Here is a 21,782-nt window from a genome sequence, read left to right as displayed (position 1 = left end):
AACGCAGGCGAAACGACAAAAATCAATTAAATCGATTAATCGTATTGTCTTTCGTCCCGTGGCCGGAGCGATCGAAAACTAAATCTAAAGCACTGTGGGAGCAAACGGAAAAAGCGCTAACAACAAAAATGCAAGAAAATCGATGATGCCGGCGATCGATCGATCGAATCTCGGCCGCATACGATGAAATGCCATCGCCAAAAGATAGAATAAAACAGAAGGCGAGGAGGAGTAGGGAGGTGGGAGGGGACACACGAACGAAGGAGATGTGTGCCGGTATGTTTCGCGGCGGCTTGTGGAAAACGGTCGGTTCATATCAAAAGGTTTCGAAATTTATCTTTCACCACCAGCAACTGCCACCCTCAAGTCCGATGATCGACTGATAATTTCTCGAGGGCGAAAGCGACCGGGAAAGAGGCGGCCCCAAGAAACCGGGAAGGGGCTGCACGTGCGGTTACGCTGTGTGTATGTGTGTTTTGTTCTCATCGCGATCCGTCGGCTCGATCGGTTGATGGCCGGCGGGAACGTTATGAATCGATTAGTCAAAGTGATGCTGTATTGATTCCGATTCCGATCGGAGGCAAATGGGACGATTCTCCGGCGATCCGTCGCTGGACCGCGAGCCCGGAGGTCTCGTTTGGGGATCGGTTTACGGTAGAGAAAGAATTGGATTCCTGTTTGGTTTTAAGCAATTACAGGCAGGATTTTTCCGTTTCTCTATTTTATCTCTCTCAGAAAATACAACATTTCTTGGAATAATTCTTGTCATGTGCAAACAATATCTGCATGTTGCTCCAAACGACAACTTTAACTTCTATTGAAAGCCGTTTTTGGCTCATTTCGAAAACGGTTTGTATTTATTATGCATCTGATAAGCATCTGCTCCAACCATCTGCCAAACCAACAGTTTCGCATAGATAGTAACGTTGTGATATTAAATGAATTTGTTAATTTTAATCGACGCATCCCGTATGCTCGCCTCCGGTTAAGGCCAACCCATTCACAATTATGCAACCCAATCCCCCATCGCTTCGGTTTTCTTTATCACATACACAATTGATAACTTACTTAATGCTCACCGATTTGTGTGCGTGGAAAGGTTTCTTTTGGTGCGCACTCCTTAATCCCTGGAGGACCGTTACACCCTCCGAATGTGTAGATGTTCGCCGTGCCACACGTTTTGTACAGGAAAAATACATCGATCGGCATTTGTGTCCGGCTCATATGACCTTTTTCTTTCGATCAAAGCAGAATAGTGTCTGCTTAACCTATGCAGTGACCCGCTTATTAAAGCGATCCATATTTGCCTTAAAGCAAATGTTTACAGAGTCAGCCAAGATGTTCGATTCAGCTTTTGAGGGTTTTCAAAGGTCTGACAATACACCGAGAAGGTTTGCAATTGAAAAGGTACAGTTCCCGCGAAATAAACATCTGATACTTACTTGGGAAAGCACAATAAAGTTGAACATTACAATTTAGAGGTTAACTTTTCTATTTTATTGCACAGTTATCAAGCCCATTATCGCCACACTGGATCGAATACAACGTACATCCATATTGTGGCCACCTACCATGCTTTATTTGATCCAGATTAATTACCACAGTAAAGATTTGGCCACGATGGTAAACATAAGAAAATACATTATGCTGAACCAAACGCTCGTTTTACATGCGGAACCATACCGCGGAACCGGCCCGCGCGCACCTCCGCCATAATGGCTTGCGCAGACATTTCCGACCCCGCCACGCTGCCGCGGTGGTTTACTTAATGAGGTTGTTTTATTTTGTCGTCCCATCATGTCCCGACATCCGAAACCGTTGCTTAAGTTGACGCTTTGCAAATCTCTCTTCCCGGTAAAAAACGTAAAAAAATATTCGGAAATGTTTGTCCACAAACTGTACTTTTTTTTGGGCTACGTCCATTTCGAGACTGTAAAGTTCGTCGGCATCATCGGTGCTTTGATTTATTCAAATCCGTGTCAAGCATTAAATCATTCGGCGTTATCAGTAATACATTATAATGTCTGTAAAATGTGTATGTTTTCATCGAGTTTTTGTTGCTCACTGGTTTTTTTCCCCCCAAAGTGAATGTGTTGTCCATCGGCTATGGCGACCGTTTAAATACCCAATTGTTAAATTGTTGAAAACCAAAAAACTTTGACAGTCACATACTTATTGAAATATCAATTCTTTGGAGTACATACTACATTTTTTTTGTATGTTGGATAGACAAATAAGCCTTTTACTAGTTTTGGGGTTCGTCGCCTCGTATGCCTTTCATTTAAAAACGATTCGTATCGCTTAAATATTCTTTTACGCAAACACGGTTCCAAAAATAATCCTTGGAAGCTTACGATTTGATTTTCCGCCCGTAGGAGCATACACAAAGAGAGCGTCCGACGCCAGTGCCATTATTCGGTCCGGATGAAGTTGAAGTGCCATTTGCCCGGACCTACCTCAAACTGGCTGATGGATGTTGGTTGGAGCCAGATAACTGGCGTCGCCATGTTTGCGGTTATGGAGTTTTATTTTTGTTGGAGCATACTCGTAGGAAGAGGTTATTTGGTTTTGAGACATCACAATCCATGTTCGCGTGTTTGATAAGAGGTTAATACTTTGATTGAAGTAAGACGATGGCGAAAGAATCAGCCTCATCGAAACCAATAAATCTGGAGCCGTCCGTAGGTCGGGCGGAATGGGGTTGAGGGGGTCAGATTAAACGGAACTGATCCGGAAGGTCTTTTATGTGTGTGATGAAAATAGAAGCGTACATTTAACTAATCCTCAGCTCATAAAGAAGATGATATCTGTTCCACAAAGATCTTTTCGGGGTAGTATAGTATCACGCTGCAATTCAACCGATCGGTTCCGCTTTCTCCAAAGTTAAAAGCGCAACTAGAAGGGTTAAGTTATCCTCAGAGCCGGAAAGTATTGAATACAACACCGAACAAAAAAAAGAAAGAAATAACATTGAGTCCTCGAAATGAAAAATAATTCTCGCTTGTCCACCGGGTTGACGAAGGTTACCATTCTAGCCCCCGGCGGTGGCCACGGTTCGCTCCGCTGGCCGATGCGGGTGCGGCAGAAAATTGAATTCGATTATGCTGCAGCATATCGGGGCAATCGTTGCGATCGCGATCGCACCCCAAAAGGCGCGCGGCAGCGAATGAAGACGGTTCGGCTGGGGCGGAATTCGCCATGGCAAAAGGCGTCGAAAGCGATAAACGTCCCGTGTCCTCGCTCGGGACGCACGTTTGAGGACGTGTGGCGGGCGTGGCAGGGACTCTCGGTCGCTTTAAACCAACGAAAGTGGGAGGAAAAACTGGAAAAGAAGCTCGAGCGCTCGAATCGATAAGCTGATCGAATAAAAAATCAATCGCAGATCGGCTGCGGGCACGTGGATGAGCGTTGCGATGAAGAAATCTGATCGACCAGAAGTTCGCTGCAAGGGGGCGTCTTCGGCTATGACATATGCCATCGTGCGCCATAGGCAAATAGAGACACCCGACTGCCAGACGGTGGTGTAAAGTTAAGAAAGCATATGTTTATGGACCGACGATGCAGTTTGCCGGGGCGAGCCTATGAATTAAACTGACCCTCGGGCAGGAAGCAACCGATGTTGGATAGCATCAGATCGCTGACGCGTGAACTATCCGGAAAGCGAAGCTTTGGGTGCACTTTTGACCTTGCTCGTGCCATGCTCGTGTGTGGGCGTCAAAGATCCGGAGAGTGTTTTTATCCTATAAATAGTCGTTGTGCTTATTTATTTACTTTGTTTGTTATTTGTTTTCCTCACCCTTTTAAGTTTACACCCACAAAATGGAAACCACGTGGCTAACACAAATTTGCAATCCTTTTTGTTTATCGATGTCAAAACAACAATGTGACACTTACTCAAAAAGAACAAAACAGAACCGCTCAAATCAGTGCTATTTTTACTGTCGCTATCGTTGCCTTCGGTTCTAATCCAGCCAACGACCTCCAGCATCGGCACTAGACAACCTAATCCTCTTGACACACGGAGTGCTTTTGGATGGGGATCCCCAAAAAAAAACCGAAGTCGAGATCCGGAGCATCAAATCGTTCAAGCTTATTCTCTCCTCTGTCGTATGTTGTTCTGCTTAAGATTCTTCCCTTTCCTGATGACTTTTTGCTTTTTTACTTTACCGGCGGCTCGTATGGATGGTGCGGCGCAAGGTGAATGATTAATCACTCATTTTAGCTTTTATCAATCACATTTTTCATTCCACACGCTAAACGGTCAGCTATCGGTGGGGATGAGGAAAGCAGCGTTGGTGGAGGTAAAATGTATCCAAAAAATAACTTTCAGGGTTTAAGTGACCCCGTCGTTCGGTCGATGAGATGCTGAGTATAGTGTCTTAATTTTAAGTTAAATGATTTCATTAGAAAGCATTAATCTTTACGAAAATGCATTTGTTGACAAACACTGAATCTGTTTCGGTTTACATTGTTTGAAACTCTTTAAAGCATTACATTTGTCCAATGCATATGTGCAGTAATAAAAGCTATATAAGAACAAACGGGAGCCAATACATAATCCGTTTTGGAAATACGGAAGAAGCTGTACCTAACCCAGAAGTGCATCTTGAAGCAGTTGAGTCAAACAAGTCTTTACCACAATATATTTTCCACGATCAACGAAGCAAAGATGTCTGTTTTGTCGTGAGAGCAAAGACACAGAATGTGTAATCTGCCTCCTCAAAATGGCAGATTCTATGGTAGGATTATCATAAAAATTTTATGTGGATTAGATTCCTACGGATCAAACATTCGTTCTTACTCCGTTCATTCTTTCTCCTGATGTTAACGTAACTGAGTTTACAAGTTTTGATCAGGCAGAACACTTCTCTATACAGCATATTGAGCCATCCGGTTCGTTGTATTTAAGTAATAAGTAGCTTATTTTATATTTTATTTAGTTGATGATTTCAAAATAATATGAAATGTAGGTAAACATTAGAATTTAATAAAATTATCAATGCACAGTATACCCTAAGTCTATCATTCGATTCGATTGGAATGCCAGTGGATTGAATCATAAGCCAGTTCGAAATCGTTTGGTTTAGCTTCGGCCCCTCTCAGTTCTCGTTTCCTCGGTTAGCCAAAAGGCTGCGCACATTTCATGGCCATGGTTTATGTCGACTGGATGGCCTCGGGCTGAGCAGTCAGCTATTTGTGTGCTTTACGAGTACGAGTGCTCGTTCGAATCCGCTCCCTGTCGGTACATTGTGCGAGAAGGATTTATTCAGTTTTATTTATTCTATGACTGTCCTGTGAGATTTTAAAAAAGTTTACATAAAATCAGCTAATACTAAACTGTACAATCTAGATAGTTTAATATTTAGTATCTTATTTGTTGCTCCAAACAAAGTAAGCTAAAAATAAATAGAGAACTAAATAAACTCTTGGTTTTTATCGAGTTTCCAATTGTTATCATCTACAATTGGCAAAAAAGAGATAGGAATAGAAAAAATACTAATGTAACCCACATTACAGGAAGTTTTTTCCAGAAAAAAACCGTAAAAACCTATAACACGCAACACTTTTAAGTGAACAATCATTTGTTAACTGATATACTTTGAATGTATTGAAACACAACCTGGTGATCCTATTCGGCATATTGACAAATGAGAAACATTTACCAACATTTGTTTTTCTGACAGGAAACACCATCAGCAAGCAAAAGTATGCGGGTCAGACGGCTAATAGCGTTCGATCGGTTCGATTAGTTCGATCGGTTGTCTGGTTCAGTGTTACAAGCGCGAGATGACGCACGGCATGCAATTCTCGAACCAGATGACATCAACGCCGTGCGGATGCGAACAGGACACGAACCCGGACCTGCACCAGGGTAATTGCTACGTAGAAATTACAATCACAGATCGATCGATCTGCTTATGTTGATTAGTTTCAAGTGAAGAAATACAACAATACAGTAACACGAAAAAAAAAATCCGTCGCGAAGTAAACCCCACCGGACCGTAATCACTGGGTTCGGCCGTTGGAAGTCGGAAGCGAACGTGCGCGAGCGGGAAGGGGAATTAGTTGCATCGCCGCAACAACATCGCCACGTTGAACTTTAGTGTTGATAATTGGACCGCAGTCGAGTGCCTGGAATCGCCGTGGATTATCGGTGATTTCTCGCCGCCCGGGACGAGTGAATGATGAATCGACCCGGCGATTATCCCAAATTGCGCACTTGTCCAATCGACGTGGCGAAAGGGACTCCTTCGAATGGTGCGTCCGCTTACGGGCTGACCTTTCGCCGGAACGCTCCGCTTGAACAAACGAATTGTCCTCCTCCTGCGACGGAGCCCCTTTTCACCGGACGCGAGCGTCGATCCAGTTGGTAACTTTTGGCGTTCATCCGGAACTTGCTCGCTGCCAACTCGAACCATCATCACATTCTACCAGCTCCGATTAGAATGGAGGTTTACAAAAACCAAAAAAAGAAAAAGAAAAACATAAGGGAAAGCGAAAAACACCCGAACGAAACGGTGTCGTACGACGGCTAAAACAACAACCTACCCCCACCACCTGCACCCAGGAAGCAGTGTAACGTTTGTGCACTTTGCTTTCGGTTCACGCGGCCCTCCATACGACGACTCCGCTTGGTGCATTATCAAAAATTTATCTTCCTCCAACGCGTTCTCGCGTCGTTCTCGATCCTGCCTATTATGGTCCATTCATCATACGATCGTTTCGGCACCGATGTGCCAGTGTGTGTGTATGTGTATGTGGGATACTCGAGGCCTCCCGCCCTTCGGATATCAATCACCGGGCGCACCGGACCAACTCGCTGCAGCCCATCTCGCAACAGTACGGTCGCGCACCCAAGCTTTTCATAAACATCCATCGAGCATCGTTTCGGGGTGTAAAATATTCCGCGCTCGTTGGTTTGCAGTTCCCCTTTTTTCCGGAATAATTTTCTCGTCCTTAGTTTTCCTTTTCTCTTTTTTTCTGCAGGATCCTCGCCGTTGCTGGTAAGGTTTACCCAAAAGGGGGAGTATGCCACGCGAAACCATATTGCGCCAGCGTCATCGTGCCAGTCTTGCCAGAACGCTAGACGGAAATGGTCTGAGAAATTGGAGGCGCATAAATATGTAGCATACGGCCGGTAATTTATTGGTTCAACCAATCAACCCAGGGCAGCAGAAATGAGGCAAATTTGTTTTGAACGAGAAACAACACCGGTTCAAATTGCTTTCCAAATCTTTTCCATAAGATAGACTTTATACTGTTGCATGGTTATATGATTTAACAAAGCTCTCATCGTAGGTTAAAATTCAGTTATTTATACTAATTAGTGCAATCCATCGAGTCGATCAGTTCCGATTCTAAAAACCAGAACGCTTCCGCTGATCACCCACGTGGAAACACACCGGAAAAACAATCGATCGTTAACGCTGGGCGCCAGTCAGAAGGACAAATCCGTATCGTGTTGCATTCCGTCAACGCAGCAAACCGTTTCTCAACCTTTGGTCATGAATTATTAATGGCTGCGACCGGTCACAAACGATCCCGTTAGGAGCACCGAAAACGTACTTACTTTTTGTCAATGTGCACCACCTTCATGTCCATCGAGTGGATCGTGGTGAACACGTTGGTTGCACCCTGGACGACGCATTCCCGCGTTTCCGGCATCGCGATCGGCGTGCAGGTCGCTATGAAAACGGGCTCGTTGCGGCTACACAGTGGCAGATAGGACAGATAATGGCCCTGGACCAGTACCACCTGGAAGGGAGAAAAATCACATCATTATTAAGATATGTGTAGAAAATTTTAGAGCATAATGGAAACAATTTTACTTGAAACGAAGGATCGTATGGTGCATTTCTAAACTGTTTGTTCTATTAGTTGCTTGTTTACTCATTCCAAACTGTCAAGTGTTAAGCTAGTTAACCAAGACACGATAATCAAAAATTAATTTTAACCATGCTAAAATACAACTTATCAACCCATTTCCATGAGCGTTTTCAGTTCCACTATGCCCATCGCTACTTCCTATTTCTATGCTTCCCCGAACCGCGCGTCCGGAACCGGTTGGTTTTTCCGAGGCCATCCTAACACATCGTTCCCGCACTAAACCATCAATTAACCCGGGCGGCCTTTGCTCACTTTACACGTCGATTACGTCACCGTTCCCGTGGCGACGGTGGCATCACCCGGGCCCATTCGGCCTTGCGGCGCTCGAAACGGCGTCGGTTTCCACTAGTCGTAATCCCATAATTTCTATAATTGCAACTCTGATGGTCATTCGAAGCTCGGGCCGGTCGGGTCGGGCTTAGCGGTTTTTGTATGGCCCAACATTCACGTTCGTCACCTTGCGGCAGGTGTGATTAAGGAGCAAGAAATGAGACACCGCGAGAAGATGCTGATGCTTCATCAATTCGACAACCCATCGGTTGGATCGCGGCTCGAGCCGTTGTTAGCGATGTTACATTAGATCGTGACGTCAAACGGCGGTGAGTGGATGATTGTTCATTAGCTAGTTCTATTTTAGTTCGAATACTCTTAAAGGATTCTATTTATATCTTCCCGTTTAACTGTTTCCGGAGTATTACATTTTCTTTAAAACTTCCCTCAACTCATACTCATGAGACACTGACTTTTTGTCAGCATAATTTAACTTGAGCGCTTTTTTTACCGCTCGTCACATGAATGATGCATTTACTCATTAAAAAAAAGGACAAAATGGAGTGTCGCGTTCCAATTTCCAAAGGGCCAAAAGACGATCGCAGCCATCAGGCAGCAGACGGCTCGTTTGCGGATGCAATTGGATGAGACTTCCTGCCCCCGTATCGCGCTGCGAGTAAAATCGCGTGGGAGTTAAAATAATTGAATGAAATGTAGACGCTTGCCTCACCTTTGCAACCGGTGCACGGAATGGCCAAGCAAGCAAAGAAGTTCTGCTCACAGCTTCCCAAAATGCTTCCCCCTGGCTGAGAGAGAGAGAAGGATGGATAGAGGACAGCGTGAAAACCCCACATGTGTGTCCCATTATTGTCGTAAAGGCGTTGTCGCCGGGGTCGCGCGGGAAGGCGTCGGATACAGAAGGAAGTCATCGGATCTGCTGCCCCCGTCCCCGGTCAAAGATGGTTTCGTTAGCCTTCGGTTCGGCTGGCTGCCTAATAAAGCAGCACTGGTAAAGCAGCTCGGAAATGTGTGATCGCTTCATTTCCTGTGCACGCTTCGAACAATCGTACCACCGGCCGAGCGCGGATGGAGATGTCTCCACGTGGATCCGTGGTGGGAGCGAACCCGTGGAAGTGGAATAAGTAGGTGGAATAGAGACATCAACATTTACGAACTTTGGCGCATTTATTGATGGACCTTCGGGTTGCGTCGTCCAACCCGACCCGCTGGCAATGTCCGCCGGGTTTCGTTAATAATGGAAAACGAAGCAAAACAACGCACCCTCGTGGCGGGTGGGTGATCTTGAATGCACTCCACTATCGGCCTGCATTCGTCAGCATCGGCGAATTTGACGAAACCTCGCGCGTACCGTCCCAGTGGGCCAATTCAAATGCGATCCAGCCAGGAGGTTGTTAGGCGGTTCGCGTTCGCTAAGGTCACCGTTGCGCTCCAGCCCAGGGAGGTCCCACCGTCAACTGGTATGCATACAATGAGAGGATTAGTTTACGTATTCGCTACGGTAGAAGGGGATTTCAGCGCCACGGCGTAGCGCACCAACTCTTTTATCCGCTCCCGTCATCTGAGTTGGTGAAATAAATTATTGGATCCAATTATGAACGGAAAAGGGATCGCGCGGGTACGTGCGCACGCGCATACACACACACTTAGTCCGCGATCTGCTCATACGGGGAAGGCTTATTTCAGTAAGCTCCGGTACTTCGTCATTCTCGTGCGTCCGCTGAATGACCGAGCGGGCGGGAAAATGGTGTTAGCCTCCGTAATCGTCGCAATGAGATTAGTTTCGGGGTTGAAAGGTTCCTTGGGCGAAGGGTGCTAAATTATCGTACTGGCGGGTAAATGGCGGGGGTTTGTTTACTTAACGCCTCATAAGTACGGCATGGGGGTACATGATGGAAGAAATTAATCTCTCCAACTGATCCTTTATAAACGTAACGAACAAAACAGCTTCGTACAAAGTGTTCATGTATGACCCAAATTTACAGTTATATTTCGCAGTGCGTAACAATTTCCCTCAAAATACTACTCACCTTCTGATCACCGAACCGCATCTGTCTCCGGGCGTTCCGGCTCACGTTCATTCGGCAGAGAAAAATTCGCTGCTCGCCGTCCATAAGCGACGAACCCGCCAACGAGCCCGACGAGCCGCCCGCGGACGAGCTCGATCCGGCCACGGACGCACCGGACGGGGACAGGGCACTCCCGTGGCCACCATGATGGTGCACCTGAAGGTGGTGGTGCTGCTGCTGTTGACTGTGATGGTGGTGATTGTGATGATTGCTGTTGTGCTGCAGATGGTGATGCTGATGGTGCTGCTGATGATGGTGCAGGGGCGAGTGGTGCGAATGATGTCCGTGCGCTCCGCCGGAGTGCTGCGTAACGCCCCGGCTCAGCTCGCTCTGGATGGCACCGTGATCCTGCTTATCGATAATGTCGTAAACGGAGTCACCGTGTATCAGAAGGTCCTCCTGTCGGAACGAGAAGAAAGGGGATGGGTCAAGAAGAAATTAAAACACAGCGATTCGATTTGGAAACATTTCGCGAGGCGTAAATTAAAAACCGATTAAACGCTATCACTAACGACCAACCCCCGTTCACTTAGGGCTACATACTATGGGATGGGAATATGCTCCCGTTTGGTGAATCAAATTGATCAACCAGCCTTTCATGCGCTCGTTTGCCATCTCTCGCTCTATGATGTAACATTTGCAAATTGTTATCAGGCTGCAATCGTAATAATACTTCCCACCAAACGCGCGCGGAACACCCACCCAGGTGGGTATTTCTTAATAAAACACATCACCCTTTGTGGTGTTGAAATTCAATTCCAGCCGGGGAAGTTGGCGATCGCGTTCCAACTGCTTCCAGCGCTGCTGTTAATTGTAGCTCTATCGTGGTGACGATCGATCGCTTTCGGCTGAAATTGATACCGAAAACGTGCGAACGCCAGAGAGAAGAAAAGAAAGGTGGCAAAAGAACGATAGGGACCAAAAGCGGTGCAGTTTAACACGATCGCGATCGTTCGATTTGCATCATTAGGTTTTTCTGTACTACTCTCTCTCTCTCTTCCTTCCAGCATCTTCGAAGAATCCTGCCTCCCTGGCGGATCAATCGTACGGTACGCAAATGGGGCACCCGATCGAAGGGTGGAAGAAAAATTGAAACCATTCAAACGCCGTTGAAGCCGTCCATTCGTTCTAGCCGCTGGCGGTGTGTGCTGGTGGTAAGTAATTCTCACCAGGGCACGGAAGCGTCCGGTGGGGGTTGAAATTTATGTGCGAATAATAATCATCATAAATATCATTTTAAATAAGTGCTATCCTGCGGTTGGGTGACGTTGGTGACGATAGGGATGAGGCAAGCTGAAAGCCCGGGTGGTGGACTTGCTGCAATCTGCGATCGTATCATCGTAATCGTCATCTTCCCCCGGGATTCAAGAAGGAAAATCAATTAAATATGATCCAACACCCGAACACATGAAACCCGGTGACGCAGAATTAGGAATTGAAATATTTTCCTACTAGTTTGATTTTTGATAGCAAGTTTTGAAAAAAAATGTAACGCACATTTCACTTATTTTATTATAATTTCACATACTAATTTATAAATCAAAAGTTCTGTTGTGAAACACTTCAAAAACGTGGGAATTAATTTTTGATATTTTTGTCCACCTTGATTATTCATCCATAGTTCGTGCCTGAAACGGAACGGTTTTCACCCGTTGTAATTGCTTCATTTAGTCCGGGCGTATGTGATCGTGATCGCGATACGGACGGAAAAACCATCCGACCATTCTGCGACGACCAGGGGCGGACACTTTCGGGAACAAACCGTCCACGGACCTCCACGGTGCATGCGCGATCCAGCCATCCTGTCGTCAGCGTAATGATTGGTGACCGCCCTCGAAGGTTTTTCCATCCCTCGTCCCCTGGGTGAAAATGCAATCCAATTCTACCCGTTACTGCGCCCGATCGAGGTGCGTGTCTGGTAAATAAGCAATTACTCGTTTTCTGTCCCGTGGATCACAATTATCCACACGCATGAGATTTTCAATCCAGCGATAAGATAAGCGGCTTATTAAAGGCGTAGAAAGTGTGACGTTTTCAAGCAACTGGGCGAGGTAATGTAAAGGAAAACTCATCTGAAACGGACAGTTGTATGAAATATTACAAATAATTTTAAAAGTCGTAAAACTAGGAAAACGATTGAAGCTTCATTACTCGGCATCTTCTCAACGAATTCATTCATAAAGTCACAATTCCCAGGCCGGGTTAAAAGTGATTCAGTGAAACCAAAAGTGAACGTATTTATTTATACCCCTCCCTCTCCCCGAATGTCTCGACCATCCAGTGGACCAGATTTGCATGTGTGTGCCACTGAAAATATAGCGTCTTTTTTCACTTTCAATTTCCACCCCCATTTGACCCCAATGGGGGACGATAAATTTTATCCCGCCACCGCAATCCGGCACCACTAACAACCGCCCGATTGCGCCCGATGAGTTCGGGTCGAAGTAAAAAGAAAATATTACGCCGAAGGGAGAAAAAACCATCGCCCCACGAGGTGCGGTCCTTGTGAGCGCCGTAACCTAATTGAAATTAATGTCTGTTTATCCGCACCACGAGAAGCATTTTGGCAGCCTTCCCTCGAGCCGCTCGGGCGAAAAGAGGAAAATAAAAATATTTCCCCCTAAAGGTTGCTCAGGGAGGGTTTTGGTTTATTGAAATCAAACGTGGGACCGGGGAAGGGACGAAGTGCGACTGATACCGTTTGCGGGAGCGGAGCCGCAGTGGAGTGTTGATAAATGGATCAAAATTTATCAAATTCATCTCAGCCCCCACCGGAGCGGGAGGGCCACGTAGTCTTGGCGTATCGCGTTGCTTGGCCGGTCCCCAGATCGGACCGCATGACTCACGCCTCCTGCGCCGATTGTGTATCGGGCCGGTGTCTTAACGCCGGCCGATCGGAACCGATCGGGTGCGTCCGCTTCAATCGATTATTATTGAATCGAAGTCACCGTTTCGCGAACCTATGTTTAACACATTTTATTGCCATTAATTTCGGTGCAGGTTGTGGCCGGAGTGCGGGGAGGCCGGCTAACATTCGCGTTGATTGGAGGCGCTGGCGAGGGGGAGCGGGCCCTATAAAACAAAAGTGAGCCAACGCTAGCCAACCCGGCCACATGATTGATCGGTTTTTAATGGCGGGCTGCTAGAATTGTAATCAATCACGATAGATTTTATCCGCGCTCAGCTGCGGTCTGTTGGTTTTTTAAGCGGCGTCGCGTTGGGCGCGATCTGAACCCGAACGTACAAATTCGAGATAATTTTTAATTACACCCCGAAAACCTATATCATTAACGGTAAACAGCTGGAGCTAATTGAAAGCGAAAAGAATCAGTTGTGGAATATTTAAGAAAATCGGATCGCTCGAAAACAACGTGAAAACAAAACCCGAAACCTCTGTGTGTCATAACAAGCACATAAAGTGTAAACATTATTTCCAGATAAAATCCAACCCCTTGGGACGTGTGTGTGTGGGTGTGCTAGAACTGTGCTGTGCCCAGTTTTCCCAGGCAAAATTGGCCACCCCGACAATCTCCCACATAAATTGTGCAACCGGGCGAACATTTCTTCGCATATTATTTCGCCAACCGAACGGCTTAACTTCTGCGCGACAGCAGAAAAGGTCCCGTCACCAGCCAATCGTTGGAGTAAATGTGGAGCAGCAGGTTGTGTTTTCCGGCCCCCCCCCCCCCCCCAAACCAATATGGCGCACCTGTGCGGACCGATTCGAAAGGTGGGTGAGTTATGTTTGCCGGCCACAAATCGAAACCCTAGCTCCTGGCAGCCCCTCGTGGTGACTAATATGATATCATAATTACATTAATTTATCGATATCCATTTACTCCCACTCACTACAGCTGGTGTAGGCGGCCTGTGCTTTTTTTTTTAATTCTTGCTACCAACAAACGGCAGCCACAGGTTGCGGCGGGTGCCTACCGTTCACAGGGGGGAGTGCATGTAATTTGAGCATTATGCATGCGCATGCACGTCCGTCATGGCCAACCGAAAGCCGAAGTACTGCACACTTATTGGGTCTGGAGTGCGTTGCGTTTTACTGAATTGGTTAATGCGAACGGATAAGCCGTTTTAAAAAGGATAGCAAAACGCCGATTTCTCAACAGGTGAGCTTGAATTTTGTGTACTATCCGTGCTCGAGTCGGGTGGATGGTGGTAGAGTCTAAAACAGAACGTTTCCATCGGTAGACACACAACTTCCCTTGAGCAATTTCTCGACCACGAAACAGGTGCGCCACCGGCTTCATGGTCAACCTTTTCATGCCAATCTTTCGCCACGAGGTGGATTAAAAGACAAGCGAAAGTATTGTAAAACACAACACAATAGTTTACTCTCTCTCTCTTCGACAAGAACGATTTTTTTTAATAGTGAAACATTTCGCAGTTTTCCAAGGTTGCATTTTCCACACACGAGATGCTCGTTTGATTTATTGTTTACGTTACTCCCATACTGGTTACTATTTTCGCAACACATCCCTTGGTAATCGGGTGGATTAATTCTGAGGCCACTTTAACCACCATCCAATCATTTAACGACCATAGTTCGGCGTCATTCGATACGCTCCATTCGGCGTCAACACCGCCGAGCCAACCGAGCGGCCCGGCACGGCTTTGATGCTGCCCGAATGCACAGGCGCACGTGGTTCGGCGTGGTGGGAGGAGCAGGACCGGGTGCAACAAGTGCAACCGATCGAATGTCTTCAACCGGCAACGGTTAGCCTTACGCGGGGCGTACAACGTAACGGAGGAACAACACACTCGAATGTAAATGGAATCACAAACGCGAATGGAAGCGATCATTTTCCGTGAATTTATTACCACCCCGACGGACCGACAGACAAAACCATGGGGAGAGGATATGTGTAGGGGAAGAAGGGTGGCTTAGCGGCCCGAGAATGACAGCGGGAGGCACCGTTGGCACGTTTATCTAAATGTAATTATTACCATTAGACAGCAAATGCGATTAGCGCAAGTGCGGGTGTTGCCCTTTATTTTCCACCGATGGTAGGTTTTTTTCTTCACTCCGGTTTTGCTTCACCTCTTGAGGTCTTGACAAGACGATAAAGCTAATGGAGGGTGTCAGGTAGGTCAGATGGGCACCCAGCCTCCCGTTTTTAGTTTTTGGGTGCGCGCTGCGGCACAAAACATGTGAACGTGGAGTGGAACGAATGGGGCACGTTGCCTAGCCCTTGGCTCGCGAATCGATTGCATTTCGTCGGCTCCGGTCGTCGAGTGTTGGATGTTTCGTCGCAAACGGCGACTCTCTTCGCGTTCATTTGTTGGAGCACAAGCGTCAACTGTCATCGAACTGTCAACGGGCGGTGGGACGGCGCGCTACCATGCGGTTCCTCCTTGGCTTGCTTTCGCTTTCGGTAAATCCATTAGAAAACAACCATTGCTATCCGTGAACTTGTGCGGAGGCAAACGGGGGAAGGGGGTGGGGCATTGGGGGAAGTTTTTGTCGACTCATCGACGGCAAACGACGTCGTTAACGGACAGCGTTTATCGACTAATCGATCGAAAACCCGGTGGGATTTGTTTTTTTGGTCGATTACGCTCGAAATGAGCGCGATTGTTTACAGCTCCGCGTTGCGCAGCATAAGAGACGGAGGGTTGGCGGACAGTGGACGGGGAGGAGGAAGGGTTTGTCTGTCTTTGCCACTCAACATGATCGGAACATTTTTTTACACCCGCCGCTCGAACCCCGGAACGTTGCTCTGGCCCGATACGAAACACGCACACCGCGGATCAATATGGTCGATTGTTTTACCGGAGCCCCGGACGCCATTTTGTTGTGTAACCCACTAGCCACCCCCACTCCCCGCTCACCCCTTCCCGCTTCCCAACCCATTATCGCATACATCGATCAGTTCTGACATTGGCTGCATTCTTCGGAGTGGCAAGAATTTAATGCCATTTATTTGGGTCACTTTGGAAACCCCTTCGCCTTGATCCCTCCTCCTTGAGTGGTCAGCGCTCGCGTTCGCGCCGGCTTTTGGGAAGCTTTTGTCCGCCGTCCGAGTGTCGAATGCAAAATAGATCTCGTCGCCGGCCCGCGATTGTGCAAAGCAGTTGTGGCGCAGGAACAGGCAGTAGGAATGTTGCTTAGGCCTTTTAACGCTATCGGTTGGTCCAAGATCGGGATCGACCGTTTGCAACACGAATGCTTAACTTTGAACCACCCACCAAGAGTGAGCCACCAGGTTAAAGGGTAGATTGCTGCGGTGGTGGCAGTTGTAACATAAAAAATTACTTAGAATAAATGGAATGGAATATCTTTAAACAATTCCGATCGATTTTACTCGAGGCACGGGAACTCGTTGTGAATAAATTTGAACTGCCACAACGAGCACCAAAGTGAAATAAATATGAAACGCTTAAAAACACAAGCCATCATATCATGCAAAAGACAGTCAAACATTAAAAACTATTTTTGAAACTAAAACAGATTCTCCAAACATAATAACAAAAGTAAACGTCGGTAGAAACAATGAGAAAGTGGAAGATTTTCAATCGCGCATCATTTCGCAGGAAAGTAAATATTGCATCATCAACCAAATCTTCATGATCATCATCATCATCATCACCATCATCATCCCCATCGTCATAAGCAGAGAACAAAAAAAACAAACACAATCGGCTGGCGAGCAATGGCGGCCGCTCCGGACCATATTTAAGCGTGCAGCCATAAAATAATAGATTTATGGCTTTATTAAAAACCGCTTCTCCAGCCAATACTATAAACTATTTCTCGCTCATTTTCCACCGGTTTTGTTTTTCATTCGTTTCATTTCTCGTTCGCTCCGTTTCCGTTTATTAACCGACGCGAGCGAATCTTCTCGGCCCATGGACTTAATCGAGTGGCGTTCCCTTCCGGAGTGGAAGCGGGGTCCCGAAGTCGGTGGCTGGGATACTAATAAATTAATAAAACTTTTTCCCCGCAAGGCTTCGGCAAAATTTAAAGCCCAATCGTTCGATACGCAAGCTGGAGGGATGTTCATGAGTATCCTTGCTCTTTGGGCAAGGCCCCGTGCCCTTTCCCAACTAGGGAAGTGTGTGCTTTCGTAGGAAAAAGTATTAATTGCGCACTGTTTTAGTACCACGCCACGGTGCTCTGGTGTAGAGTCGTGGGGCCACTGTGGTTTATGGGTTCATCTGTATTTTATTAAGTTCGGTTAATAACAATCGTAATAATAATGGACGAAAGCAAACAACTTCGAAAGACAATTGCCTGCATCGTTTGCGGACGAACTTTTTCCCATAAATACAACCGCGGGCAACGGTTTGATGCCTTCATTAGCCGTCCATGCAGGAGTCATAACCCTTCGCAAAGGGTGGCCCCTCCGGGCCGGGTGTCATTGGCCGTGGATTTACCCGGGAATGCACCACGGGTGAACCACGGGTCACCGGTACGACCGATCGCCGCGTTTGCCAAGACTTCTGCCAGGACGCACTCCAGGATCGGTGCAGCGCCAAATCACGCAAAGCACACACAAACACACACGCACTCCCGGGGGAGGACTGGCACGTCAGAATGTGAAGCGTTGGGTGGAGCTTTTTCTTCGGTACTGTTTTAATTCTTCCCCCCCTCCCCTGTGAACCACCATGGAGGGAGGGTCCTTCATTTTGGCAGCTGCCAGCGAACGTTGCTTCTGGCCGGTCGAGGATCGGTACAAAACAAACATCGCGCAGTAATTATAGAGAGAACATGTTTATTTCGTATTACCGACGGTGGTTGCCTGGGCAACAATAAGCATCATGACTGAGTGCAAACGAATGCAGCAAGAATCGGTATGGTAGAGGTTTTTTGCTTGCTATACATCCACCCACTGTTGTAACATTATGGGAAGGATCAAAATTGTAAGTTGTTAGGAGAGGAGAAAGAACAATAAAACAGACAAACCAATCGAGAAATCGGAGCTGGGAAATTATTCTCTGCCAATGATGATCATAACAAGTGATCTACCGTGAGAAAATTCATCTGTTTGAAAGACTGATTGATGTTGGAAATTGAATTGAACTAAACAAGCCAACTTTGCATCCGTAAGAGAATTTTGTACTATAAAGATCTTCCATGAATTAGAGTGTTCTTATGAAAGTAGGTTTAATCAATTGACATACGTTATTTAAGTTAAATATGATTCTTCGACTACTAAAAAAACATGGAAAAGAGCCCGTAAACTTGAACACATTTTATTTTCATCCCATGGCAGATTTTAAAAGGACATCAACCGTAACGAACGTCATCACGCCACAAACTGGCCGGGAAGGAAGAAAAAACAGGGCCGTACCTTGTCCGGTCCGGCGGGCGGACAGATGGATAACCATGGCTGGATGGACGGAACGATGAGTTGTCGGGACCACCCCAAAAGGGGCCGAAACGGGTCTGATCTAATGTGATGGATTTTCTGTAATTTACTCCGACATGCGCCCGCCATTCCCTACGGGTTGCCCGAAGCGATGTACACATGCTCCCACCGTTGGTACACTTGGTACCGTTCCCGCGCCCGTTCGAACTCGTTGCGCGATCGTCTCGCTTTCTCCCGAGAGAAATCAGCCGGTACCTGATCCTTGCCGATCGTTATGATCTGGTCAAATCTTTCTTATGCTTCTAGGGTCGGAGCAAGGTTGGCAGGAGGGAGGAGCGGTACATCCAAGCACATATACACAAGAGCAGTTGTTAATGGCGCGACGTGAGCATTATTACATTTTAGCGAATGTTTACTTCTCGTTGCGTTTCCACAACTGTCAGCATGGGAGGAGCCGGTTCGGGCTGGTTGTGTCGGACATTATGGGTTCGCATTGGACGTATGTCTATCACTCGCTTATTGCTCGTTTCCACACTTTTCCCAGACGGTAAGCAAAGATGTTTTTTATTAGCTAAGGATAAATCAGAAATATGCTGCAAAGTTGCAATGGTAACTATTCTTCTTTGCTTCGTTATGCTATGAAGGTTATGATTCTACTCCTTACTTTAAAGCTTCACCACTTTTACCACAGCAATATGTCCTTAACGTTTCAAAACATTTTAACGTTCCTCTTTGTACCATTACCCCTCTGGTTTTAGCTTTGACCTACATTACAAAACTAGTGAAACGTAACAGTGGATCGGTCGAAATGGTGCCAAACGCTAAATGGTACATCTGAGATATTTTAAATTATCTTCAAATCACTCAAGGTGTTACTTTTCGTTTTCGCTGTAAAATACGACACAGTCGCATGGGTTTTACTACCCAACGCAAACCGGTGGCTCGTATCTCCTCATGCTGGTTTATGGAAAGCGTTAGCAAACTAAAGCTGATCGTCATGTGCGTAATGGTCAATAAAACTCACAAATTCTGGTCAACCCGTGCACGAGACGGGACCAGAGCGGTCGCTTTAATGGGGCGCAAAGGCAAAATATGTGCCAAAACTCCACCACCGTCATAACTTGGTCAAGGTTTAGAGTTTTTACCAGCGCCAAGTACCTCCCGACGAGTGGGTGCGATAAAACTCGATCGCGTTCACTGGCGGAGACTTCGCGGCGCAAACCGGGACCAAGCGACAAACCTCATAAAAACGACACTTTGGCAGATTTTTCTGTGCCCAACTTTACGACACGCAATCGGTGAAAGGGAAACGTTACGGTTTCCACAGCCGTTAATTCTTCGCACGAACTAACGTTTCCCTGTTCCCTCTCTAGATAAGTCTTTCCTCCTGTCGAGGAGTTTCTCATCCTTAGCCGCAGCTTCCAACCAAATGGACTTGTCCCACCCATCTGGTTGGCACATATCGTTCTGTCTGTGAGTGTGTGTTTGTATCTAGGCGGCACAAGTAAAGTAAGGAAAATCAAATCCGATCCGATAACGGATAGCGAACGGACACCTCCCTTGCCCACAGTGAACTTTTCGTGGTGAACTATTTCGCTTTCTTTTTGCATTAAAATCCAACCAAGGGCGAGATTAATTGGATGATTTTAGTGCGTGGAGAGTGGGCGAGAAAACGAAACGATCCGTTCATTCACGGTATCCTTCCGTCCGGCGGCTTAGTGTTAAATAACGCACTGCCTATTTCTGCACCTTAATAGTGGCACCATTACGAACGTTTACAATCCACTAACGATAAGCTTCGAGCGCGAATGGAAGCGTAATAACAGTGTTGGGCAGCGAACAAACACCAGCGAAAATGAGGTGAAATGCGATAAGACGATCAGCTTGGAAGTGAGATCATTATGGTACCGGGGTGGTTAATTATTATCCCGAGATTAAAAGAAGTGTTGATAGATGAGCGGCACTCTGCCATGGTAACGTGTGTAATTACGTCGGTCCTGGAGTGATTGGTTCATTTGCAAGATGGATTAAAGCTGTTCCACCGCTCTCTTTCTGTAAAACACTACCATTGCAGGATTAGTTCATACTGTAATTTGAACAATCTTGATCAAGTGGAAACGTAAGAAAGGTACGCAAATTTGAAAATTAGTTCCCCACGACAGTCGACTTAGACTTTCTGCAACTTCTTTAGTAAGCCTTCAATTTTTTATCATCCGCATACTGATTCGAACGGACAGTAACGTCCATCGAAAGCGAAATAACTTCATCCGATCGATTTGACCATGGCGGTCCTCGCCTTGCCAGCGTTCAGCTCACCCTGCCCGGCCGTTTGTTTGACACCGTTTTAACCACCCCATGCCATGTTCGGTTTGCGTTCCGGAGAAATGTGCCCTTCGCCTTCGCCCCGGCATCAAAGCGCTCGCGGTCCTCGACGGTCCCAGCGTTCCGAAACCGAAAAAACATCGACCAAACATGATCGTAAAAATCGATCGAACATGACACCGCGCTGGAAACATGTCGCACGGTCCTCTCCCGCTTCTCGCTCACTGCGCTGAACCACTTGGCTAACGGAACCGACGCTGCACTTTGGTTCGTTCGATTTGCGTTCCGTTTGTACGAAACCCCAGATTCTGGCCGAACGCCGGAACGGGTTCGATTTATTACGGGGACGTTCATAAATTTCCCTGCGGCACATTTGTCACCGCGCACAACTTGCCGCCTCGGAGCCGGGAGAGTTTGGGTTGGTTTTTATTTTTAGGTGCGAGCCTTAACGGAACGGAAATGTACCCCGCGCGAGATGCAGCCCTCACCCCGGTTTCCCCCGCTCGGAAGCCATACGCCGTGGAGACACTTGTTTTTTGACAGATTCATGACGGCCGCAGTCCAAATGAACATGTCTTCCGTGGCCCATCCAGCGGGGTTTCCTGGCCGTTTCAGAAAATGCAAAAAAGGGGAACCAAGGACAAGCCCGAAGGCAAGCTGTGCCAACCACGTCGAGATTGATTGATGAAACCGGCGATGGGTGCATTGCATATGCGAAGTTCTTCAAGGTTGGATGGCAATTTACGTGGGAGTTCACTCCATGTCCCGGGGAAGAATGGAAATGAGGCAGGACCTGTGCGCTGATCGTTTGCGTATAAATGATAACTAATGGATGACGTTTGGAGTGGTGTTTGACAGGACACTCCACTACACTCCAGGCCAGGGGCAGGGTCGA

The 21,782-nt window shown here is 46.8% G+C and overlaps 1 protein-coding gene across 1 annotated transcript in view; it reads right to left on the bottom strand.

Moving 5' to 3' along the window:
* Nucleotides 1-21,782, bottom strand: part of LOC131286936 (uncharacterized) — a gene marked incomplete at its 5' end in the record, with an annotated part of 65,561 nt that overhangs the window by 10,737 nt on the left and 33,042 nt on the right. Inside the window, 2 exons of the mRNA XM_058315947.1 lie at nt 7,571-7,755; nt 10,206-10,643. Coding sequence (XP_058171930.1) covers nt 7,571-7,755; nt 10,206-10,643 — 623 coding nt within the window. The remainder of the gene's footprint in view (nt 1-7,570; nt 7,756-10,205; nt 10,644-21,782) is intronic.

This window comes from Anopheles ziemanni, chromosome 3 (assembly GCF_943734765.1).
Source record: "Anopheles ziemanni chromosome 3, idAnoZiCoDA_A2_x.2, whole genome shotgun sequence".
Taxonomy (NCBI): domain Eukaryota; kingdom Metazoa; phylum Arthropoda; class Insecta; order Diptera; family Culicidae; genus Anopheles; species Anopheles ziemanni.
This window is presented reverse-complemented; position numbering and strand designations above follow the sequence as displayed.